This window comes from Ascaphus truei, chromosome 14 (genome assembly GCF_040206685.1).
Source record: "Ascaphus truei isolate aAscTru1 chromosome 14, aAscTru1.hap1, whole genome shotgun sequence".
NCBI classification, from domain to species: Eukaryota; Metazoa; Chordata; class Amphibia; order Anura; family Ascaphidae; genus Ascaphus; species Ascaphus truei.
Window position 1 is genome coordinate 9,870,256 of NC_134496.1, and position 27,355 is coordinate 9,897,610.

The following is a 27,355-nucleotide window of genomic DNA, read 5'->3' on the forward strand; positions in this document are numbered from 1 at the left end:
CCCCCCCAACCTATTGGTACGAGCTGTGTGGATAGACATGACTCCGTGTTATTTTTCTTTCAGCTTGATTGTTTTATGTTTGTCTCCTATTAAGTGTTTCATGTTGTTTGTCCCATTTTAACATTACGTATTACACTATTATTTTTCTTTGTTTCTGTCCCTATGTCACGGACCCCCGGATTGGAGATTTTACAGTGTTTGGAGCATTTGGATTATCTTCTCTTCCATCTGTTTGGACTCTATTAGGGACTTTGGATTCTTTTTGGGCGCTGGTCTGTATATGTTCTTTGTGTTAACAAGTATGGCTGATCATTTGAAAGGTTAGTTATTGAAGTGGCAAACCTGGGAATCAAACTTACAACTACTGGGAACATTTTAACCCCTTCTTGCATCAAAAGCGGCTAAAGCATAGACCTAGACAACATTTTATTTTTGCAGTTTTGGATCAGCCGTTTCGTTTGGTCTGCGGATTTCCACGCATCAGTCTCTAAAAAATGGCGATTCGCCTTTTGCGGATTTACCGACAACCCATCCACGGATTCAGCGATCCGCCTGCAGATTGTTGAAACGCACCCGCGCATTGTATCCAATGGCGGTTTTGGATTAATCCGCACAGATTAAAAACCAACAATCCGTCGGCAGATTTTACACCGCGGAACGGATTTTGAATGAAAAACTCGGGAAGCGGATTTGGACTGGTTCGTCCATCTCTACTAAACAGCATGGTCACTGAGCTGAAGAAACAGAGTTAGCCGTTCATTCTGTTAGATTGCATTATTTCATTTGCTTGCATTACTTTTTGTGTCTTTCTTATTAGGAGATGCTTTGTTATTAGACGTGGGGAAGTTATTCTTACTCTGTGTGACCCACATGCACTCACAATCTATCCTTTTATTTAACTGTTCAAAGCAGTTGATTGGAAATATCAAAGACAAGGGGGATATAAAGAGGAACCTTATTAGAAACATATGCTGATCTTGACTAAGAACAATTACTCCTTTTAAGGATTTGCCGATACTGAGGATTATATGAACAGTTTCCTATTCTGCAAGCTCATGTTCTGTTGCACACAATCTGATTGTGGGATTGCACCATAGTGATTACCTGAGAGAATAACGGAGACACGGCAGATTTGTATTTAGCCTTGAATCTTGGCGCTAGTCATCTGGTCTGTAACAGAGAACAGTTTATCCTTATTTGAAGGCTGCCATTTACAAAATAAACACGTTACGCATACAAACGTCAAGACTTTAACTCCACTGTAAACAGCCGTGTTTACTTTGCTTTGAGAGGAAGATGGTAAAACCAGAAACCCAATATGTGAACATGCAGAAATGTACACAAAGTGCAACATTGACTGGGGCATATTGCTCGTTAGTTGGATAACTTAGGCATGGACCAATTGTTTCTGTAAAAATGTCACCCCCGCATGGAAACTCTTCACGGACATTTCTATCGTTTGTCTTTGAAAACAAAAATAACCTTGCAATCTTTTAACCCTGAAAGTGGTTCTTTTTAAACAACGTATTTATTGCTGTACATACGGTATGCTTCTGTAACAATTTTCTGTTTCATTTTATGTACACAATTGTGTATTTTTAACCCAGTGGAAGCATTGTGTGCTAATGAAAGGCAGGGGTGCAGCCCTGTCTGTGACGTGTGAATGTGCTCACAAGGGATATTCTTATTTGCTGTATTTTTAACACAAATTGTTAATAAAATAAAGATGATTTTTTTTCTATCGTCATTTCTAATCGAAAAGGTCTGACCAAGATGGATACATTATAGATTCCAGTCAGGCTCAGGCCCTAATTTATCTTGGATATCAGTTATTTTAAGTAATCCCTTTTACTGTTATTATAATCAAAAAAATAAAATGTAAATTTTTGAGAGAAGACGTTTTTTTGCATTGATAGTTTCTCCCTGGAAGTGCTGTGTGGACAAAAGTCCAACGAAGCAGTTGAAACAACGATTACACATCGGTGGTCCACTCTTACTTTTGATTACACTTTCAATGGTTTTTTCCCCCACTAAGAGCAGAAAATTGATTCTAATCAATGTTTTCAAAATAGGAGGTCTTGGCTTGTGGCTCTGTTAGGTTTACTGATTGGATTCCCACAGACCAGTGCTGAGCAGAGCCTACTATTATATACGCGTGATCACCAAATCAACTAACATAGCGTAAAGGAGGGGGGTACAGGGATGTTTTATTCAGCACAACACTAAATGGTCTGCTGGTACTAGGAGTTGTATTTGGTACTGGAGAAAACAGGATGCTTTGCAGGTTATGATAGTTATTAGATCATTATTTACAATGTGTTCTCTTTTCTCAAGGTCAATGAGATGACAAGAACTTTGTCATTGAAACGGTTAGCTTACCTTACCAGACATTGGTACACAGATCGATCACACTACGCCAATCAGCAAAGCTAACACAACATGGTACTATTGCTGACAACAGATACTTGGGATCCTTAGACATGGAGAACTCTGAATGACTGAGACCATTGTCATCATGACTGCACTAAACCTGGCTTTAACCCATTGATTTCTTATAGGGGATTTCAACAAACAGAGTGGGGATAGGATACATATCTTAGGACAGAACTAAATTCTAAAATGTGTAACGATTTGAGCATTTAGACAGTTCTTCGCATTGGGTAGTGACTAAAACATCAAATATTCAGGAATGAACTTCCTTGAATAGCTATTATTCCCTCTTGCACTCGGCACTGGCGGCTTGTCTCATTGTCAGGACTCAGAGCCTTTTCACAGCACCCTATTCATAATGGGTCCTTTTCAAAACTGTTCATTTCCCTTCCATCCGCTATCAACCGCCCACTGTCTTATACAGTACCTACCCTACCAGCCCTGTAACCCCCTCCTAACTGCAAAATAGTGATTCTGGGGGCACACATCTACTTTGACATTGAATGTTGCAATGTCTGCAATTCTGTCCAATTTATATATCTTTAAATTAGACTTCTGACTATTTTTCATTAATCTAAAGACCCCTAACCTTAAGAGTGAGTGTATATAACAATGTGTGAAGGTGGAATAGAATGCTAGGAAGAAACGTGATACTGCAGTTAAATTTATGGTACTTAAATGGTAAATGAAGGAGCGGCTCAGTTTGTGCTAAAGAAACCTGTAAACTTCCTTGCGTGTCAAATTCACATTGCAAAAGGAAATGCAATTTCACCCTTGTAAAAGCTAATTTCCCCACCATATAAAACATTTGTTTGCAAACACCTTGGTTCGCTCTGCCTCTATGACAAGCTCTGACATGATTACATTATTTCATTCTTGTGCATTTTCTGCCTAAGCAGGGCGATGCATCGTTTAATGAAACCTTCTCCCTGCAGCTTTGCAATGCATTAGGGCAGGGATTCTCAACTCCAGTCCTCAAAAAACCCCAACAGGTCAGGTTTAAAGGATATCCCCGCTTCAGCACAGGTGGCTCAATCAAAGACTGAGCCACCTGTGCTGAAGCCGGGATAAAACTGGACCTGTGTATGTGTATATATATATATATATATATAAAAAAGGAGAGAGGAGAGAGCGCACGCCCCATAGTATAAAACCGTAAATTTATTGAGGAGAAGGGGAAGGGGGGGTAAAAAATGCACTCACAAGGGTATACGTTTTAAAAGCATATCGTGATCATAATCACCACCATCCGGTAACTGTAATTGATGCTGTAGAAGACCCTCGGTCCCAAAGATGGATGAACCACACTGTTGCAAGATTTCCTGGGTAGGTGGATGGTTAGGAGACAAGTTCCAAAGATCCCAAGGAAAACAGCTTTGCTCGCAGGTCTCAGGGACAGTTTGGGACAGGAACTGGTGCGATCTGCTCAGGTGGTCCCGTTATGGGTGTTCTATATTCGCTCAGAAAGATAAAGGTACAGATGCAACTGCTGGTTGTAGACTGCTTGCTAAGGAAAAGCTGTGACCATCTCACAGTAACTTGTGAGATGATCTTCAGCAGGCCTTAATGGCCCATCGGATAAACACAGCAGGGGCCCCTGCATTTGAATGGGACTTGCAGCCCAGTAGGATTTACACAGCTTGAGTCCCATTCAAATGCAGGGACCCCCGCTGTGTTAATCCGATGTGCCATTAGTCTGGCTGCAGAAATCTTGCAGCGTGCGGCAGGAATCTTGCAACGTGGGATGGGTTTTAGTGCAGAATTCTCAAGCTGCAGCTGTATACATAGTGTAGATCTTCTTTATAAATGTAATGCACTTACAATTATTTAAAAGATAACGCGCCTTGAGTTACAAAAGAACTCGTAAGGAACACTCCGGACGCCGACCAACTAGCGTCCCACTGTCTCCACCCTCATTATGATGCAGAGAGGTTCCCGGATGTTCTACGTTGTTGGGGCAAGTCCCGGATCGGAAGTTGCTTCCTTGCTTCTGTTTGTCTCTCAAAGACGCTCTGATTACCCTTCGCGTTTCACCCGTTGGCTTCTTCAGGGCCGTAGGCCTACAAATGAACTTATGAACTTTCTCTTATCAGCACTTGTGGGGTTGAGGACCTATTTGTAGCACTAAAAAAGGGATAGTTTAGATATTTATAGGGATCCAATTGATCCCCATATGCACAGCATTGTAATTATGGATGTTTTTTTTTTTTGCGCTTTTCTTTTTCAATTTGTATATATTTACCAATATAACACACACACACACACACACACACACACACACACACACACACACACACACACACACACACACACACACACACACACACACACACACACACACATAGAGGGCCATTTGTGTCTTCTATATATTTGGTTCATGTCTAGCATTCAGTATTTGTCATGCAGTAAGGGTTATTGTTTCATTATGCAGCTAACAACTGAGCAACAAATATTTCTCACTGTTTTAAAAGTTCCTGCAAGTTATTCAAATAACACTTCTACAAAAACCGATTGGGCCTCTTAATCTTGAGCTCCACCCCCCCCCCCTCCTGTATATATACATAAAAAAAGTCTGTGACCTCATCACAAGGGGAAAGAAATTAAAATGGCGGTGGGCCTGACATCGAGCAAGAATAACTATCATTGGACAAAGATTGTTCATGTTTGCAAACATCCTATTACGTGCCTATTTGTACCCGACTGGATTCCAAGAGATTAAAAGACGACGGCCAAAAGTAAGATGGGAGGACGAAATCTGACGATTTGTTGAAGCAAAGTGGAGAAGAGAGGCTGCAACTGCAGTGCCAGGAAGATCATTGGGGAAGCTTCATCCAGTAGTTGGGAGACAAGGGCTGAAGATGGGCCGCTCACAGGACAAAGTTTAGCTGGGGGGATGGATATGTGGTGCCATCGCTGTCCTCTAGGGGCTAAATAGGGCAGCTATAGGACTTTTGGCAGCGCAAAGTTAATTCCTCAAAGAGAAACCATCAGCTGCTAACTAATGAAGCTAATCCGCCTGCTCAGGATAGTCAGGAAGTGCTTTAAAAGACTGAAAGCTGCCATGCACTAGGGGCCCGTTTTCCCTCAGACAAGGGGGGAGACAGAGGGGCTGCCCAGCTACCGGAAGCTGGTTAAAGAAGCTGACAGAGCCGTGCTGAAGCAGTGACATCTGGTTACAGAGGAAATATAAGGAGTTTCTCTGAGCTCACGTGGGGCAGAGTTCCCCTGAGAAGAAAAGGAGGAGACATTGGGCCTCATGCAGTAAGCGTCGATTATGTGAAATCGGCAAGCTTACAGATTAGTCATGTTATTGGCGATTTTTCCTCTCCGTATGCAGTAAGTGCCGAATACATTCAAAATCAACCCGAAAACAAATCCGCCCACTCTCACGATGATTAGCCGATCACACACAGGTGTATCGGCGTGCGTGGCGGGGTGCTGTTAGGTTGCCCAATCACAAATCTTGCTGAATCAGGCGAAACAAGCATGTATTGGATAGCGCGCCATATTTAAAGGCAACGTGTACTGCTAATCATTCTCTGTGTTGTTGGGAGTGAGAGAGAGAGAGACGCACAGAGCTGGCTGATTGAAGATTTGCATATTGACTGAGAGACTTGTTGTGTATTGGGTGAGCTTTGTCCATTGTTGTTTTGTTTACATCTTTGTCTTGTTTTATATGTGGAAGTGTTTCGTGTGATTGGCTGTACATTTATTGTCTGTTTTTTGTGAGTGCTGGAAGTATGCCCGCAAAGCGTGGGAAGAGTGATGCTGGTGGGAGTGGGAGTGCTACTCGTGCGAGTACGCGTCGGAGTGAACGTACTGTTCAGGGGAGTGATGTTGCTGGGAGTGCGAGTGGTGTTGCTGGGAGTGGGAGTGCTGGTGCTGCGAGTGGTGTTGCTGGGAGTGTGAGTGCTGTTGCTGGGAGTGTGAGTGCTGTTGCTGGGAGTGGGAGTGCTGGGAGTGGGAGTGCTGTTGCTGGGAGTGGGAGTGCTGGGAGTGCTGGTGCTGGGAGTGCTGGTGCTAGGAGTGTGAGTGCTGGTGCTAGGAGTGGGAGTGCTGGTGCTGGGAGTGGGAGTGCTGGTGCTAGGAGTGGGAGTGCTGGTGCTGGGAGTGCTGCTGGTGGCGCAGTTGCTGATGGGGTGTCTGGTGGTGGCGTGCTTGCTGGTGGCCAGCTTTTGGAGGCTCTTCCATTGGAAGAAGGAGAGTCCAGTCAGCACCAGCCAAGCTCTGACCCTAAACCTGCTCGGAAGAAACGTGTGGAGAAGCCACATAATCCTCGCTTCAATGACCAGGAAAATACAGCTCTTGTCACTGGCATTCTGGAGCACTATGACAGTATATATGGACATTTACTAGGTAAGTGTACCTTTATATTTATTCTTCAAATACATGTGATCCTAGGTCATCTGAGTTTTGTTCATATGCAAATATGGGTTCAGAATATCTTTCTATGTTAATTAGTCTGGAAACACAGCTTTTTATCATGCCTTACAAGGACAACTAAACACAGGCGGTCAATTTGCCATAACTGCATACAATATGAATGCAACCTTGCTTACATGTATAGGTTTAGTAGTGAATGCTCATGTGCTTCACATATTATACATAAAACAGCATGTTTGCTATCTCTTGGAACAGCTAGCAGTGTAGGAAACTGGTGCTTCTATTATTATTAAGTTACCTCATATATTTTATATGTTTTTCAAGGGCGGACAAGTTCATCAAGCAGAAAAGAAATGTGGGACACAATAGTCATTGGTGTCAATGCGTGTGGGAATCATGTGAGGGACAAGCGGAATTGTCACAAGAGATTTGATGATATTAGGTCCAAATTGAAAAAGAAAATACAACAGCAACGCGTGCATGCTACTGGCACTGGAGGTGGGCCGACACCACAACGTCTGATATTAACTCCATTGGAGGAGCTGCTTCGGGCAAAATTACTTCCCGTCGTCGTGGAAGGCTTACCTGGTGACCGTGATATTGGAATTTATCCCTCACAATTTCCACCAGGTGAGAAATATTACTGTACTAGGCGTGTCGTTGCTTACAGTTATTTTGCATATTTACACTGCTTTTTATACTGTCTTCACAATATAAGCATACCTGCATCTATATATGTATATGTCTGATTCTGTATATATATATATATCTCAAAATAGACATATATGTTGTAGTCCTACTAAAAGCAGTAACTAATATAGCACGTGCCATTGCGTGCTCATTTACATGTGAATTCCCAAAATGCATTGCTGCAGTGGAAGCAATTGATGGTGGGCGAAGATGGGGAACAACAGGGTAGTACACATGTGTAACACATGCTAATGAGAAATTATTACTAGCTACAGGTACAGAACATAAATATGTATAATATTATTGTGTATTTTATTTATTTTACTCCGACAAACATGATATTACTGCCTATTTTAAGCATGCATCAAATATATTGCATGCAACTGCCTACAAACATCACTTGCACTAACACATCTATAGTTGTTTATGAAAAGGTCCATTTTTGCTTTAACTCATATACAGACAGCATAATGAGGCACACGTATCATATGTTATGGTATTGTTTTCATAACTTAAAAACTGCACACGACTATTTAGCTCATCTACCATTGTGTTAAAGCAGCTGCAATTAATATCTCATCACAGCATACACTTCAACAGAGGGGGTGGGGTTCAGCACACACACAAATTACAGGCTCATTTTAGGGTCAACTTAGTTCACACCATTTTCACCTGTTTCAAGTAATTGAAAGGTGTGGCTGATTAGGCTTTTTGGGGAAGGGAATACCGTTATTACAACCTGACTAGCACAACTGAAGTTAATCACACTCATTTGAAAGCTTCACTTTAGCTACTAAATGCCCCAACAACTCATTACTTATCAAAGCGTACGTCACACATTAGTTCACTCATATCTATAGTTGAACTACTATCAACAACACATTATCACACACTGCATGTGTTGTCTTGTTGAGTGACAGCCACATTCAGGTGTGCCACATCTTCTATTAATGTACCACACATATCCTCTACCAAAAACAACACTTTTTGCAATATGACCACCTTCATGATAACCATTGTGAATGGTCATCTCATGATAGTTATGTACATTATGATACTGATATCACTACACAACATATGATTTTTATGTACAAATTTAATCTATTTATCCTCACGCATTACTGCAGAAACATAGTATGTTTTATGTTAGGGAACTCAAAAGTTCTAAGTACACAGGCATGTACATTGTTATTACAACTATTTATGTTCACTTTCACACACACATTTTGGGTTAAGGAAATGATGCTGTTAGGTACTCATAAATACAGAACATACAATAACTGTTTGTTCAATATTTACACATGTAAATGTAAAACTTATGTTATTGTTATATATAGTTGCCCCTGAAGGACATGTGTCACCTGAGACGGAACAAGTGTCTTCACCTGGGTCAGCCAGCTCAACACACCTAGAAGGTGAGTGTATCAGTTGGTGGCCATATAATATGTGCTCTTCTATATGTTATGTTGTCATGTTCATTATTTGTTTTGCACATCTTCTTTAAATAGGATTACTTAGTGTCAGTGAAAATGAAGTGTAAGGCAACATGTATTGTGTTAGTGATGTTAACTATCATGTAGGAGTTGTGAGTTTACAGCAAGTTTTCATTCACTCATATTTCATACTGAGTCCAAACATTATTCTTAAGTCAAGGTAGTTTTTAATGTGAGGTTATAAAACGTATGGAAACATGTTAGTTGTTACTTATGACACAGTAGAATTACATAGTAACACAGCAGAGATTAACATGCCATTTAATAATGTGTACATTTATTTGTAGAACATGATGATGAGGATGATGATGATGATGATGATGATGATGCCGCCATAGACACACAAATACAAGCAAGTGACCATGAAGAGGTTCCAATTGAAACTGTTTTACCGCCAAATCGTCCAGCAACTACCACATACGATGCAATTGTAGCTTCTAAGGGAAAAATTGTGGAAGCAGAAAATCATCGCCATTCTGACCTGATGACAGTGCTGGAAAGGATGATTGCACTGCAGGAAGAAACAGTTTCACAATTGGCACATCTCCACAGAGTCTTCATTGAAGTGCCTAAACAGTTGCAAAAAATCAACACCTCATTCGAAGCATTAGTTGTTCAGCAAACACAAGCTAATTACTTGAGAATGACTAATGTACCACAATTCAACTTGAACACCTCACAGGCAGGATCTGTTCATGCTGGTCAGTTTTCACCACATGCTTCTGATCTTCATTCACCAGGTCCGAATGTTACCGGTCAAGTAGCAGACATTGCTGTGCAGGTTCCTGACGACATCCTACCGCTGCCATCGGTACAAAATCAGCAGCTGACACCTACAAAGGAGGCGACAAAAACAAAACACAAGCAGTTACTACTGACCAGTTTTTGGTCAAAAACAAAAAAAGACACACATGAAACAGACCAACCATCACTTGTGCAGTGTCTACCAACTTGCTCACATGTGTCAGTGGGCACAAGCCCTGTCGGTGAGTCACTGGCCACAAGCCCTGTCCGTGAACAGTCACTACCCACAAGCCCTGTAAGTGAGTCACTGCCCAAAAGCCCTGTCGGTGAACAGTCACTGCCCAAAAGCCCTGTAGGTGAACAGTCACTGCCCAAAAGCCCTGTAGGTGAGTCACTGCCCAAAAGCCCTGTAGGTGAACAGTCACTGCCCAAAAGCCCTGTAGGTGAGTCACTGGCCACAAGCCCTGCCCGTGAAGTGCCAGAGGCCAGTCAAAGTGGCTCTGTTGTGGCTAAAGTTGTTGCCAAACGAAAAAGGAAAATACAAGAGACAACAAGCAGGCCTGTTACTCGATCTCAAAAGGAACAAAAAAAATAAATGTTATAATTCACTAAATATGTCTTTGGCCTTGTTTTGTTGACTTCAGATTATCTAATTAATATTGTATGTATGCAGAAGACTGTGTTGTTTCCAAACTTTCAAGTATGTTCTTGTACAGGTGAAGTTTTGGAAATGTTAACAGTCCTAATTAAAGAATAGTGTTATAAATATTGATGTATTAATCGTCTGTTCAGTAATGGTCCACCAGGAGCCAGTTGCTAAGTTTAGAGAAGCTGCCATTGACTTTGCAGCAAAACATTGCATTTGGGTGTGTTACTTGATGTAATCATTGCATGTGCATATTATTCACATGCAATTAAAAAAAAACCTATTTAACTGCAAACATCTTTCTTGTACGTGTACAGCAGGATTATGTGTAAAATATTACTTACCTTTGCCTTGCTTGGGCATTGTAATGTTGTCCTTTAATCATTTATGTGTTCTTGTTTCAAGAACATCTCTGAATTTATACTAATATATATGTAGTATGTATGCATATATGCACACACACACACACACACACACACACTGTGTGTGTGTGTGTGTGTGTGTGTATGTATATATAGTACTATCTAAACTGGTATAGATGTATTTACAAAAAACATACACTTCATGCTTCCTTGTGAAAACACAGTATTTTAATAATACAGGCCTAATGTTTGAAAACTATACTAAGTGTGAGCCTCTAACAGTATTGGGCGCAAACAAATGTTTATTACTTAATTCACTCATGTTTATCACCATTTAAATAGGTTTCATACAAGGCCTACTTACTGCCATCAATATGTTGTGTGTACTCCTGCAATATAAAAAAAAAAAAAAAAGATACATTATATATATATATATATATATCAGAACAAAACAAAAATACAAAGGAGCGCCTACTATAAACAACCTGCCTAACTGTGAGTATGTATGCTACTGTGTTGATACAACCAATGGGGTGGCCAGGGGTGGTATTATAAAAAAGGATCCTATGTTATAAAGATATGCATGTAATAAAAAAACTTTAATAAAAGTGATATTTAAAAAATTTTAGGGCGTGGCTGAGACGGAGGAGGCACTTTCCCACTGAACACAGTACATTGTGGATGCAGCATTGAGAGCGGCAAGCCATACAAGAAGGAGCTGGCAGATTTCCACTATCTCTGGTGGTACAACAGCAAGAACGAAGCAGACACAGTCCTTGTTTCCTGGAGGGATTTCCTGTTGCGGGACACACGCCGGGAGGACGTCATTTCCGGCGAAGGAGACTGCGCAACACGTGTGTAGGAGAAGACTCCATTGCTGATTGAGACGCTGCCAGTGGCTTATGAGGGCCAATCTCATAAATGCTCGTTATTATCTTCTGATTTGTGAGTGGGCATTTGTCTTTTTAATGTTCCATAAAATGTTTGTTTTACTTTAATGCACTAGGTGTGCGCCTGTTTTTTTTCTCTTTTTTTTCTCTTTTTCTCTCATATATATATATATATATATATATATACATATACATATATACACACACACACACACACACACACACACACCCACACACATATATATATATATATACACACACACACTATATATATATATATATATATATATATATACACACAATATATATATATATATATATATATATATATATATATATATATATATATATATATATATATACACACAATATACATATAGTACAATATACACTTTATATATATATATATTTATCAGAGAGATATATGTATATATATATATAGATACACACGTATTTAAACTCATGCAGACAGGGAGTTAACCAGACTTTCAAATACACACAGAAATGTATGCGGGAAAGAAACATTTCATTTTGCAGGTGTGTGTATTTACTGATATGGCTGTCTAAGCACTATTTTCACACAGTGCTCTTTGTTATTTTGCAAGAAAACTCAATGTTACTTAATTACAAGTGTAGGAATGTTTTCAGAAACGAGATAAAAAAAAGGATACATGTTTGTCCCACAAGCGGCTATCACAAATCACAAATGTTCAACCAATTAAAACTACAAATCCAATTGGCGTTTGAAATGAGGAGTAAAAGTTTATACTTTTGTTGACCTTGAAAAGGAAACACAGAAATTTGTTAGCCATTGAGCAGTTTCATTTTTATGAGCAAAGGACAGATACCTGCACACATCTTTTGTGCTAATCTGCAATGGCTGAAGAATTCGTTAAAAATCAAAATCCGCAGTTAGGGTATAAATAAATGGTATCAGAAGCAATTTTATCAACTTGCGGACACAAAGCAAGCACAAGCCAAATCTATGATTTGATTCGAGCAAAATATCCTTATTACCAAGACCGTGGGCATGCGCGCAATTTTAATTCCTCAGTAAGATTCACTTTATCAACTAATGACTGTTTTGAACTTGTGCAGGATAAGCTAGAAGACAAGTATGGTTTCTGGAAGATTGCGAAGGAAAAACATTTCACCGTGGAAGAGGGCACACATATTGTGCTTAAAGGCATATTTATTCCTAATGCCAATAGCAATGGATCCGCTACTACTGTTCCGTGTGAATCGATACCTGCTGCAATATCTGCACCCTCCATTCCTGAAACCCACATTGTACAAGAACAAAACTACTATGATTATGTAGCAAGCCTTTCAGCAGAAAATGCATTGGAATGGGTACCCGAAGAAATGAACCTACCTCCGGACCAATTGTTTGAAGAAAGCAGTGGCGATTCCTATGAGCGCTTCATGGAGGAGATGTGTGACATACTGGATTCAGCGTTTGGGTCAAGCGTGGATGAAAATGCCTTGCATTTCTGGAGCGACCAGTTGCAGGAAAGACGAAGAGTTAATTCTAGAAGAATGGTAAATATAACAATCGTTATGCGTTGACTCTGCGTTTAAACTTTTTTTTTTTTTTTAACCACCATTTTCACTTTCAATGCGTGGATACAGCGTAACATTGCACACTGCATAACATGTAGCGATCACAAAGAAATTGTTTCCTAATACAATATAGTAGAACGTGAAAGAGTAGTACACATTGCTGACGGAATAAATATACGTACTTTCCTATCCCTTAAAACATATTAGCAACATTTTACCCTAACTCTAACACATACCTGTTTTGTTATCATGCAACATCTACAACATTTAAAACCGGGTCCACCACGTATGACGTGGGACCCTTGTCATGGGCCAAGGCGTCCTTAAAAAGGATTACGGATGTAAGTCCCGCCCCCAAGCGACGTGCGCGCCTCAAAGCCTATTGGCTGTCATGTTTTGTTATAGTAACGGTAACTGCAGTGTGTCATGTGTGCGGCTCAGTGTTTGTAGGCGTCAACTGGGCGTTAGCCGAATGTTAATTGAGTGGGAGGAGTGTTAGCGTGCGTTTCACGCTGGTTTAACATGACGTCACACGTATTGCATTTGCGCATTGTGTTATCGGCCGTCCTTTCTGTCCAAACACGTTTGTTTAAAAAGAATACAGATGTACTCGTTTAGAACGAATGTAGTTTCGTCTTCATTGTATTTGAAATAAAGATTTTATGTTTACTGGTATTTTCAAGATGTATTGAACGGACAACGTACGCTTTGTTTTGCGCATGCGCTAACAGTTAGTGGAGCCAAGCGTGAAGTGCGTGCGCACAATAAGATGTGCGCGCACATTTTTCAGTATACAGGCAACGTTCACTTCATATACATAGTTATGCCTGCTACAAATTTAAAGAAACATTACATACTGATGTACACTTGTACTTCTAACATATAAGTGAGTGACGTGTGTATGTACACAATCATATAGAGCTGTGTAACGCGTTGTCACGGATACATATATAGTAAGGTGCCATATTTGACCATCATGTGTTTGCTGTATTTCAGAGATGTCAGGGAAGATACAATCGGATCAATGTATGATTTCAGAAGAGTCTACCTTTATATGAGATGATTGTGAGGAGGAGCCACCGACTACTATACTACATATGGAACTAATTTTATATTGCTTGCAGCGCTTATTAACAAACAATTAAAAATGTGATACCCTTATGCCTATATTGCATAAGCACTTAATTAACATAATGATGTTGCAAAATAGTGCCTCATGAATTTTTATTGAGTGTTCTTTAATGACTACTATCATTTTATGGCATGGTGTGTTTTATATATAACAACCATTCCCACTCTGCTAACACATTTGTGTATTCTATTGTGTAATGGAACGTATGACTGTCGAAACTATGTAACAATAATAATAAGAATAATAATAATAATTATAATATGAGCATGTTCATGTATAGCGCTGCTAGTTGTACACAGCGCTTTACAGACACATTTTTCAGGCTGAGGTCCCTGGCCCGTGGAACTTACAATTTATTTTTTGCCGCCTGAGGCACAGGGAGATAAAGTGACTTGCCCAAGGTCACAAGGAGCCGACACCGGGAATTGAACCAGACTCCCCTGCTTCAAACTCTCAGTGCCAGTGTGTGTCTTTACTCACTGAGCCACTCCTTCTCCCAATGTAAAGGACACTTACAACCAACTAGCCATTTATTGTTAAAAATCTCTTGTTACATGGGTATGTTGATAAAATGGTTTGGGACTGTAGCAAATAATGTTATTGGCCAGATGTTGTGGTCCCCTACAATGCATGATGTTCTGAATATTACATCAACATCATGTAATGAAGTACGTTTCTGTGTATATTTCATTAACCTAACTAACTATAGTTTACTGTGTTTATTAAACGTTCTAAAAATACATAGTATAGTCAATATGATGATATAAGCTACCATAATAAAGCTGGTGTTATCATTTGTCGGTGTTATACATGGATCCTACACAAATTGATACAGACACAAACAGTTGTCTTAAAAAGTGTGTCTATGCTAATGTGCACGTGATTGACGTTACAATTGTGAGAATACTTGATAATTATCATCATGATAATGATGAAGTGACGTGATTTATATTCCAAAAATATTACCAACATTGTCATATTGGTAAATTAGAAATGCTAAATGACAGTAACATTTGCGACAAAATTGTCTTTTCTGTTAACAGTTTTACACTTGGTACATGTAGGACACATCCACACACGTGTGACTTATACATACACATGTCACAAATTTAAATTAATGTTGACTATTAATTCCTAGCATTAAAAAACACCTACATTGCTAAATATAATATGTAGTACGCATTGTTGTGATTACAGGCATTCATGCATGGAGTGTTATGATCAGTCAATTTCATCCGTGATGAATGAGCTCCCGTAAGTAAACAAATAAGTACAGTTATCCCCTTGTCTCCAAACACCTCTATATTACATTAATGGAATTTATAAGGAAACATACATAAAATGTGATGAAATGGGAGTAATCATTTTCTAATACAATGCACATGAAAGCTCAAAAGTAGCTAAATGCATATACATGATACAGAAAGTACATATATGTTACATTTGTGTTTAAACCAATATGTTGGGTTTTGACTTCAAATAATTATAGGAAGATTGATGTAGTCACATCTTATGAGAGATGTCAGCAAATATACATACCATGATCAGTCATACTGGAGATATACCTATAATGCAAAGGAACAATATATAACTTGCAAACATTGACATGCCATCTTCAGTACCGTAAGCAACACAGCAAAGTGTGTATTTGGTGTTGAATGTGCAACACCATGTATATTTAATCACATTCAAAATGTAAATCAGCCTGGTGTACACATCATATGGATGTACATGTTACACTGCACCAATAACATTGTATGTAAGCATACTAGAAGCATGAATGAGTATGGGCATAATATGTGTATTGTGTTAGCATAAGGAACAACACAATGCTAAAATATTAGTGCTTTGTTACCCCAGTTGTATTCACATACACACAACTAAAGTACAATTGAAGAGGGATTATATAACCTGTGCAACAATAACATACCGGTGCCACATCCCTTTGTGCACACAGCAGAGAAAAGAAAGGTGTGCAACCCATATTCATCTGTGTCCTACCAGAAGGGTATATAAAAAAACATTATTGTTAAGATAACATAATGTAACTATAAAAGTAGAACTTGGAACATATATGTTTTAACTTACAAGAAAAAAATGAATTGATGAGATTCTGGCGTGTCTGGCCACCACTGGCTGTTTGTTCATTTTCAGCAGCTACATGGGTGGGATGCTCGTCTACCAAAGGCTCAGCTAGGTCTGATTGTATATTGTGCCTGAGTGCAACATTGTGCAAAATGCAACAGGCAAGGATAATATCAGACACTTTTTGAGGCTTGTATAGAAGAGCCCCACCAGTTCTGTCCAGACACCTAAATCTGGTCTTGAGTAGGCCAAATGTCCTCTCTATAACAGATCTTGTAGATATATGGGCTGCATTGTACCTCTCCTCTGCTTCAGTTTGAGGGTTTAGCACCGGAGTCAAGAGCCACGGCCTAATTCCGTATCCTGAGTCACCTATAATGAATGGAGCACACATAAGCTGACATTAGTGATCAAATTGTACAATGCCAACATTCCTAAATAAAAATGTGTTTTGTGTTAGAACATGTAAATGTGTACTCACCCAGCAGCCAACCATGTTCAAAATGTCCCTCTTCGAACGCATGGAAGACTGAAGAGTTCCTCAGGATAGAGGAATCGTGACTGGAACCAGGGAATTTGGGTACCACATGCATTATCCTCATCGTCGCATCACATACCACCTGTACATTGAGTGAATGGTAGTGCTTACGATTGCGGTACACATGCTCACTCTGACTAGGTGCAATCAAAGCAACATGTGTGCAATCGATTGCACCCAGCACACATGGTATCCCTGCTATATTATAAAAGCCAGTCCTGACTTCCAGCCACTCTGTTGCCTCTGTAGGAAAATGAATATAATTCCTAGCGCATCTATTGAGTGCATAGAGAAACTGGGTAAAGGCCCGCGAGAATGTAGATTGCGAGACCCCGCCCACTATGCCCACAGTTGTCTGGTATGACGCGGAAGCAAGATAATGTAATGAGCACAGCATTTTAACAAGCCCAGGGACTGCACGACCTCTGGCTGTGAAAAAATCTAAATCTCCCCTTATCTCCTCATAAAGAGATAAGATTGCTGCTGAACTCAAACGATAGCGACTTACTATCTCCTCCTCACTCATCCCATCTAACATGGTTCTCTCCCTGTACACACGCGGACGAGGCACAACTTGTCTCCTCTGTCTTCTCCTCTGATCTCCTGTCCCTCTACCTGTCCCTCGGCCTGTCCCTCTCCCTGTCCCTGTCGTATCCGCGTGACTGTCCCTGTCACTGTCCCTCGGTCTGTCCCTCCCTTGCCCTATATCATTCTCTTGATCATCAAGCATGTCATAGAAAAGAATGTTCCTCCGTCTCCTAAACAATCTCAACATTTTGAAATGAGTAGCTGTGAATGAGCAGGTAATGGGCGTCCTTTAAATAGGTATGTGATGATGTCAGGTGACATATTAAAATGCAAGGTGTTACATTAACATAATAAAGTACTTCTGTGGCAAGCTGTGTGCAGTTGTTTTTAGAAGTATTTGTTGTGTGTATTCTGCAGGGAATGATGATATTTGCCAATGATGTGACGTGAAGCTTTGTACAAAGATTGCTTGAAAATAAATAGTGTAATGTGCAATGCATGTAACACTTGTGAAGGCAACAGTCAGTCATGTAATTAGACAAAAAGGCTGAGATTGACGTGGGAAAAGTTTGGTGTAACATGTGTAATTAGCCATGTTATTGTGACATGTTGACAACAATGAATAGTCGTGTGCATATGCATGCATTTCTCTAAGGAGGATAGTTGCTATAGAATGAGTTTACAAGGTGTCCCAATGCTGAATTACTGTACATGTGTGTATAAGTTAGGTTGAAGTGCTTGTAATGCTACGGTTACAATGTAAACATGCAATGTGATTGAGCGTCCAATAAGTGACGTCATGAAAATAGGGAGGACCCAAAACTATATGTAAACATGAGAAGACAGATGTACATGAACGTTTAAAGATGCGTGACACATTACAAGCATTGTGTAATGTAAAGGAAGATGAATATACGGTGTATGTGTGACATGTGTGACATGTGTAACATCATGTAAATAATTGTCGCTCAGTTCAGTAAAATGTGTGATATGATGTGAGGTTCTCCTTTAAGAGTTGAGTATAGTATTTTCCCTTGACACATCATCACATGATGAGTAATGTGACCCGCAAATGCTGACAACATGTAAAAGTAGAATGTTATGCAAATAATACACGTCAGCTGTGACACAATGCAGGGAATGCCCCCCACACTGTAATGCAAATGACGTTTGTATTGTGAGCAATGAAACGTAAACAGTACTATACTGTTATACGTCCCCGCTCCATTGACTCCATTGATGTACAGAAGATTTTTTTTTTCTAAGTGCCGTTCCGGCAGCCTTAGCGATCGTTCTCCCCTCCAAACTGCCAACTTTAGTTGGCGGGAGAAATTGGCCATAACATCTCAATTTCGTAGTGCCGATCAGCCCCGATAAGCTGATTTTTTTTGTTGAATCCAGCCGATTTAAAAAAGTGGCGATCAGTGGCGAAAACAGGCTTATCGGCAGCCGACTGGCCATAACAAAATAATCGGCTCCGAAACCTGGCGAAATCAAGCACTTATCGGCGCTTACTGAATCTCAAACCCAATTTTGGCTATAAAATGGCGATAATTCCCTTATCAACGCTTACTGCATGAGGCCCATTGTGCTGAAGCAGGGACGTCTTCTCCACAAGGACTAAAGATAAGCAAAACCTTTATTATCATATGCAGAGACTGTGTTGTATTGTTACATGTGCCAGGGCATGTTTTGGCTTGGGAACTAGCTTAGCTGGCCAAGCAGTTAGTGAGGGCGAAAGCTACGGTATAGTTAGCTTTCCCTAATGGAAATAGGATTTGATTATTTAGTTTTTCTTAAAGGGACGTTGGGCCCGTTGTTTATTTAATCCCTGTAAATAAACCCCTGCTTAGAAGATACAGTGTTTCTAGCCTTAATTTGGGACAAAAGAGACTGCAACGTGGTGTGGACATTACAATATATATATTTATTTATTTTTGTTTAAGATACAAATGCTTTCATTGCATGTTTGCAAACATCCTATTATGTGCCTATTTTTGTGGAAGGGGGGATCCACACTTAACTACTGCTTTAAAAAGTGTGTGTGTGTGGGGGGGGGGGGGTAAGGGGTTTTACAAAATATGAACAATCATTGCTATGCTGCCTGCGACACAGCAATGAACCCTCGGAAGTCCGTATCTGCTGACATTTCAGCATCCAAATTACAGTGTTTGATAAAGAGTGAGCAATTTACTGTAGCAAGAACAAAAAGGAAGGTTTAATGGACTCTACTATCACCAATGTATGTGACCGTCTTACAGATCAAAACAGCCGTCCCACGTGAGGGGAAACAATAGCACTTAATGCCCTTAAAGGTGTGTGTGTGCGCGTCAGTCAGTGTGTGTGTGTGTATCAGTCAATGTGTGTGCTCGCGGTTAGTCAGTGTGTGTACGCGTCAGTGTGTGTGGAGTCAGTCAGTGTGTGGGCGTGCGTCAGTCAGTGTGTGTGGGTGCGTGAGTCGATGTGTGTGTGCTCGAGAGTCACTGTGTGTGCGCACATCATTCAGTGTGTGCACGCGCATCATTCAGTGTGTATGCGCGCATCAATCAGTGTGTGTGTGCGCGAGCATCAATCAGTATGTGTGTGCTCGCGAGTCAGTGTGTGTGTACACCCAGCCACATAGAGCAGTGTTCCTTCAGGCCTTATTCGGACGATAAGGATAACCCCTTTGTGGCCCCAGAAAAAGGGCAGCAGCCAGACGAATATTTTTTTCAATGTGCCAAGGAACTGCAGCAGCAAGCAATGCGCTGTGGTCACAAGGAAGATACAGAGTTTTTTCTTGGCAGGTGCACATCCGATATCACTGATGAGAAGGAATGTGTGCACAGCACTGCTGATGTTTCAGAATCTGCAAAAGTAAAGAAGAAGAAATGAAATAGTCTACAGAGACGCCTGTGAGAGCTACCAGCTCTGCCAACAAAGTCTGCCCACCTTAAGGACTACCACAATTTGGGGTTCTAGCGAAAAGAGAGAAAACAGCTGCAATAGCGCCTCCTGAGGTCAAGAAGGAAAATACATCTGATACCGCCAAAATGGAGGAGAAGATGTGGCATTCCTATAATGAACCCTACCCCACGGAAGAGTGGCCCTTCTGGTCATATGAAGATACAATTAGGAAAAACACATCTCTTATGGGGAACCCGAACCGAGTCACACCCACAAAACACCCCAAGAATTGTGGGGTGCCTGAACTCGGTACGTACCGAAAAGACTGCTCTTTGTGATGACGAATGTGATCGGCAAGAGTGGGAGCAGCTGGTCACTGAATATCTATGCCAGCTAACGCAACTGCAAGAAAGCCTGACGGATACAGTGAAACTACTGAAAGTTCAAATAAAAGAGACCCCAGTATTCCTGATGGGACGGAGTTGTCCAAAACAAAAAGGCAAAAAAATTAAAGCGGTTCTTCACTTACCGTAGAAGGAACAGACATGTCCGCAGATCTCGCAGAGAAAAAGGGGGTCCGAGATGCCCTGCAGCCTAGAACAAATGGAGAATCGTCCGCGGATAACAGAATATACTGTGGTCCCAAGGCAGAAGTCGTGTAACCCAAAGAAGTGTCTGCCCGGTGCCAACAGTGAGAAACACTCAACTAGCCATTCCAGGTAAGCGGAGCCAGAACCAATAAGTGGCGATCCCTTAACCAGCCCTGAAGATGCCCTGCAAACTGCCGGCAGGACTATGATTTCCTTAGTAAGCGATTGGAACAGGAGATGGAATCTAACGCCAAGCTACAGAGTGGTCTGCTCACACTCTCCTTTGACTGTGGGACTGTGATGAACACAGAGCGTCACTTACTTAGTGACTTCGAAGACCGGACAACTGAGCTGAAAATGGCAAACCCGATTATTAGCACCATGGAGGAGAAGCAGAGCAAATCTGACCAAATGATTACTAATCTGAAACAGAAGTATGAGGAGGCAATGAAAGAGATTATAGACTTTCAGCAAGAGTTTCGCAATTGCCATAGAGGTGGACGTCTCACAGAATGAGGTTCACTCTCTCTCTGCGTAGTACTGGATGCCTCACACCAAGAGATCAGCAGTTGCCGCACTGAACTTGAAGTCTCTAAAAAGGAACTTCACCATCTCGCTGAGGAGCTGGACATCTCTCAAAAAGCTGTCTACAGTCATAGTAGGGATCTTTGAACTTCAGACTCTCAACCTAGAGATAGAAGTCTCACGCCAGGAGACCAGGAGTTTCAAATCAGAAGTGCATAAATGTAAGGAGGTGTGAGGATTCGCCATTCTGGCGGTTCTGTCCCCTTAAACCTTACCCGCTCGTCTGGTTCCTGTGGCACTCAAGAAAGGCAGCATAACGGTGGTGCTCATGCGCGCCACGCAGGCAGTGCGCGGGTTCCGTCGGTCTCCGCTATTCCTGGGTCCAGGGTACACTCTCTTGCCTCTGGCATTGACGCGCGACACATGCGTGGTGCACGATCTCCCTGGCGGTCTGCGGTCCCTGCCCTGTCGACAGAGCTTCACTGCGCAACTCTACCCAGTGCGTCCCGCCTCTGGTCTCCGCCCCCGTACTGACGCAGCTGTCGTGGCGCAAACTAACGGCACGTGGCCGGGTCGTCAACGCAATGCATGCGCACTCTGGAAGCTCCACCTCGGTCTTAATCGGCTGTGTAATAGGACGCACCCGCGCGATCCAGCAGCCTATCAAAGAGGGCGGTTCTGCTTTCTGGATGCCTCCCATTGGTGGGAGGTCCTTTAAATATGCTGTCTGAGCTCTCATTCCTTGCCAAGCATAACTTCTGTTTGTGACGCTGAACCTCATCACTTCTAGCCTGTTTGCCTCTTACCTTGCTGCCTGACCCCGCCTAGTACCTTGGATCTCGTGATACTCTCCTGCACTGACCCTGGCTTTGGAATACGACGATGTTGCTCTCTCCTGCACTGACCCTGGCATTTGCTCTACGACAACTCTGCTCTCTCCCTTCCTGACTCCGGCGATGTACCCCAACGATCCGCTAATCTCCACTCCTAGACCCGGCAAGTACCATGTTTACGCTTTCCTCTATTTACCCTGACCCGGCCTGCAAGATTATCCTACACTCTATACGCGACCTCGCGGTTGTGGTCGGCGTGCTATACCAATCCCTACCTCGGCCCCGTGGTCGCGCCTCGTTTGTGGAGAGCTACGCGTTACAGGAGGACTACAAGGAGGCCCTGAATATTACAGAGATTGCAAAAAGAGAAAATACAAGGTTGAAAGAATAAAATTTGGATTTGACTGACCACGTCAATGAAAAGAAGGAGAAGCTGCATAAGCTGCAAAAAATAAAGAAACTATTGGAAGATAAAAAATTTGAAGCATTGGAGCAACACGCACAAGCAGAGCACCTTTTGCAGAACCAACTGCAAGGTCTGTGTACACACCTCCAGAATGCCAAGGAGAAGCAGCGAACTCTGCAGGAAGAAAATATGCAGGCTGCTAAAGACGTACAAGTGCTTTGGGAACGTCTGATTACCCAGTCCCTCCCCCGCAGAGCAGCATGAGGAAATGAAGGCTACCCTGAACAACACCAGTGCTTCGCTGGAGGCCAAGACCCTGAGAGGATAATTGCAGGATGCACTCAAGAAACAGGGATCTCTCGCGGATGAATTAAACTTGCAGAAAAGCCAAGAAGTAGAAGAGCTTGAAAGACTGATAAATGAGATTACAGTACTACAGGAAAAGGTATTGACCCTGCCCAAGCGTTGGTATCCCACAGCAACTAATACCCATAAAGACAAGGGTACAGTTAGAGCTGGGGACACCGCTAATTTGCAAAACGAAATTGCAAAGTTTGAACCGCCTGAACAATCACTAGTTAAGCCTTCAGCTGCCCAACAGGCAACAAATAAAGGTGTGAGTGCAGAATCAAAACCAGAGGAATCCTTATCTGATGAAACTGAAAAGATAGGACGTTGTCTGGAAATGGATGTGGAATCGCAACTCAATCCTAAAGAACCTGAAATGGCAACTGCATTGAGTGGAAAAAGAAGTGCAGAAGGACATGCTCTTTAAGTAGTACCATGAAATGGCACAAGGCTAAGATAGTAGAAATAGATTACGAACATCAGACATAATTCAGGAGTGAGCTGACAGAGGCTTTGCAAGCCCTGAGCAAGGGTTATAAGGAATGGACATTTAGTGCTAAAATTTGAGTCCATGGAAAAGATGGCGAGAGAAAGCTATTTGCGTAAACGCTTGGCAACTGTTGCTATACAGTCTGCATACAAAGAGAGGATCGCCCGACGCTGGGGAAATCTTATGACCACGCGGTCCATAGAAAGACTGTATTTGGAAAAAGTCCTCCTCGAGCGACTGAGGAGTGCTGATCTCAAGCTCCTTTTGGAGGAGACACTAATAACCTGGAGTAAGGACTCCAAACCCAGCGGGACTGAGGGTTTTCGAACTCCATCCACTTTAATTTGAGCCACAGAGATATCTCGAGTGAGTGGAAGGGTGGGGTTTGGCCGTGGTAAGCCAAAGCTTCCCACAAACAGGGCAGGTATGTAACAGGGACTTATCACTCTTGAGAAAACAGTCTCTAAATCCAGCATTGGGCTGGTTAATTCCACAGGCAATCAACCAGACTCCACTATCTGCCAGGGTCTCAGTCCCCTGTTTATTATAGAAAAAACTATGCACTTAAACAAAATCAGTTGTAGCAAAATGTATCCAAAAATGTAAATACTCTCTCCACAGCCTCCTTCATTCAGAGCCCAAAGCATCACTTATTAAATGTATAAATATGTATAAAAATACAGTGCTTAGATTACAGAACAAGGATTACAAGAACATACAATTCCAGTAAATGCAGGACGGTTTATTAAAATAATAGGGTAAAAGATAAAACAGAAATCCCTATACAGTACAATACCATATGTCAGGATTTTCTCCCAGAGAGGTCACTGGTGAAGGAATGAGAAATCACGTGTTTGGTCCAAAGCACACCCGATGAAATCTGATTTTAATAATCCCTTGCTCAGTCTTATGTGCTATTTTCCCCCATTGAAACAATAGAAGCCCACCCCTGTCGTAAATCAGCTGCGAGATTGACAGTTTTATGACAGAGTAAAAAAAAACTTCTACCAAACAGCATTAAAGGGTTGCCTCAATCTATAAAATGCACTCATAACTTACCTTCTCTAATACTGTACTTAGACACACATGAGGGACATCAATAGATTCAGGCAGTCACGACGGACGCAACGAGACTAATCGACCATCTAGATCCTAAATTTGAGTGGCAAATTGATATCTATCCTTGTCAGCTCTTACCTATGCAGTCTTATGTGGTCTCATTGCATGTGACTTCCTGCCACCATAACATATGTAATTCTTAGTATGTACAGTAGATGATGTCACATGATATTCTCATTTTTAATAAAGTCCTCCAATGAAAGCATAACCTGTGTATCACCTCTCTGGAATGCACCAGTTATTATTCACAAACATTTAGTTTTCTTTGAAGCTGACAGAGTCCTCTCTGGTTAGCGTTTATTACCTTCTAAACAACACATATGTTAGGCCAGGGGAGCACAATCTTCTTCCCCCGTGCCCCCCGCAGTTAATCTCGCGCCCCCAGTTTGCGCACCGCTGTGTTAGGCCATCATTTTGTGGGCCATCCGTGATAGGCCCCCCAGCCCCCCCCCCCCCCAATTAAGTCCTCTTTGAAGACCAGCACAGAGCCAGGAAAATCTTGGCCTGTCATAAACCTAATATATTGTATTTTTAAACCCAAAATGTATCTACATTAACCCCTGAAACACTAGATTGATTAAAATACATAATATCTCATGATATTATCATGACACCCTTTATAAAGCATTGGTAAGACCACACCTTGAATATGCAGTACCACCACACCATAGACAATACATTATGGAACTAGAGAGAGTGCAGAGAAGAGACATCAAATTAATAAAGGGGATGGAAAATCTGATTTATGAGGAGAGGCCAGCTAAATTAGATTTGTTTACATTAGAACAGAGGAGATTTGTTTACATCTAAGAGGAGATATGATAACCAGGGCTTGACAAATGCACTCGCCCACTCACCTGGGGCAAGTTCATTTTGGATGCTGTTGAGTACTTACCTGAGGCGGCATCTCCCGACATTCTTCGTCTTCCCGTGGAAGTTCTACCGTTTCCCCTGCAGCTCCTGTTAAAATGGCTGCGCGGCGTCAAATGGTGCCGCGTTGCCATGGAAACGGGACGCTACGTGACATCACAATGTCACCTGGTATCATGTTACGTGACGTCACAGCGTCTCGTTGCCATGGCAACACGCAGCCATTTTAGCTGGAGCAGCAGGGGAAACAGTACAAATTGCAGGGGAGAAAATGGAGATCGCTGCACCCCGCCGTAGGTAAGAATTGTGAGGGGGTGAGAGAGTTTTTTTGGGTGGACATGTGACTTTTGTGGGGGGAGTTTTTTACCTACTTTGTCGAGCCCTGATGATAACTATATACACATATATTCGGGGACAATTCAAGGAACTTTAAAATAATTATTCATCCCAAGGACAGTACAAAGGACACAGGGTCATCCCTTAAGGTTGGAGGAAAGGAGATTTCACCACCAACAAAGGAAATTATTATTTACAGTTAGGGCAGTTCAAATGTGGGATTCATTATCCATGGAGATTGTGATGGCAGATACAATAGACATCTTCAAAAAAAGGTTGGACATCTTTTTAGAAAGGAAAGGTATACAGGGATATACCAAATAAGTAAACATGGGAAGGATGTTGATCCAGGGAGTTATCTGATTGCAAATATTTGGATTTCTTATCGAGATGGAGTCAGGAAGAAATGTATTTTTCCCCTAATGAGATATCATTGGATGATATGTCACTGGGGTTTTTTGTTTGCCTTCCTCTGGATCAATATACTGTAAGTACGAATTAGGATAAAGTATCTGTCGTCTAACTTTATCATAGATGGATATATGTCTTTTCAACCTCATCTACTATGTAACTATGTAATTAAAAGAATGGCTACAATAATAAAATATATTTAAATCCTTATTTGGGTTACTTCTAACACACTTAAAAACTTTGTGCACATATTACTAAATGCCAACATGTGTTATTTCACTTTGTGGAGATGTTCTAACTAGGGTGACCAGATTTTCAAAATGAAAAACCGGGACACATTAAAAAATTATTTATAAAACAAATTACATTGAATTGTATTGTATGTCTTTATTTATATAGCGCCATTAATGTACATAGCGCTTCACAGTAGTAATACATGTGGTAATCGAATAAATAACAGATAATATAAATAACAGATCATGGGAATAAGTGCTTTAGACATAAACATAACATTAAGGAAGAGGAGTCCCTGCTCCGAGGAGCTTACAGTCTAATTGGTAGGTAGGGAGAACGTACAAAGACAGTAGGAGGGAGTTCTGGTAAGTGCGTCTGCAGGGGGCCAAGCTTTCTGTATCGTGTTCAGAATATTCACAGTGCTATTCATATGCTTCTTTAAGCAAGTGTGTCTTAAGGTGGGTCTTAAAGGTGGATAGAGAGGGTGCTAGTCGGGTACTGAGGGGAAGGGCATTCCAGAGGTGTGGGGCAGTCAGTGAAAAAGGTTTAAGGCGGGAGAGGTCTTTAGATAAAAAGGGGGTAGAAAGAAGACATCCTTGAGCAGAACGCAAGAGTCGGGATGGTGCATCACATGACGCACCCCGTTGCCATGACAACGAGACACTGACGTCAGGCGGTGACATGTTGCCATGACAATGTGGCATTATGTGATGCCTCGGCGCCATAATGCGTCCCGTTGTCATGTCAACTTGATGCCACGGAGCGTCTCGTTGTTATGGCAATGAGCATTACGTGACATTGCGCAGCCATGTTAATGGAATTT

At 41.5% G+C, this 27,355-nt stretch overlaps 1 protein-coding gene across 1 annotated transcript in view; it reads left to right on the forward strand.

Annotated features, from left to right (window-relative positions):
* The window catches only part of LOC142465421 (uncharacterized), a 77,102-nt gene extending 66,712 nt beyond the window's left edge, over nucleotides 1-10,390 (forward strand). Inside the window, exons 2-3 of the mRNA XM_075569379.1 lie at nucleotides 8,841-8,918; nucleotides 9,284-10,390. Of these exons, the coding sequence (XP_075425494.1) occupies nucleotides 8,841-8,918; nucleotides 9,284-10,335 (1,130 nt within the window). The 3' untranslated portion in view covers nucleotides 10,336-10,390. The remainder of the gene's footprint in view (nucleotides 1-8,840; nucleotides 8,919-9,283) is intronic.
* Nucleotides 10,391-27,355: the final 16,965 nt, after the last annotated feature.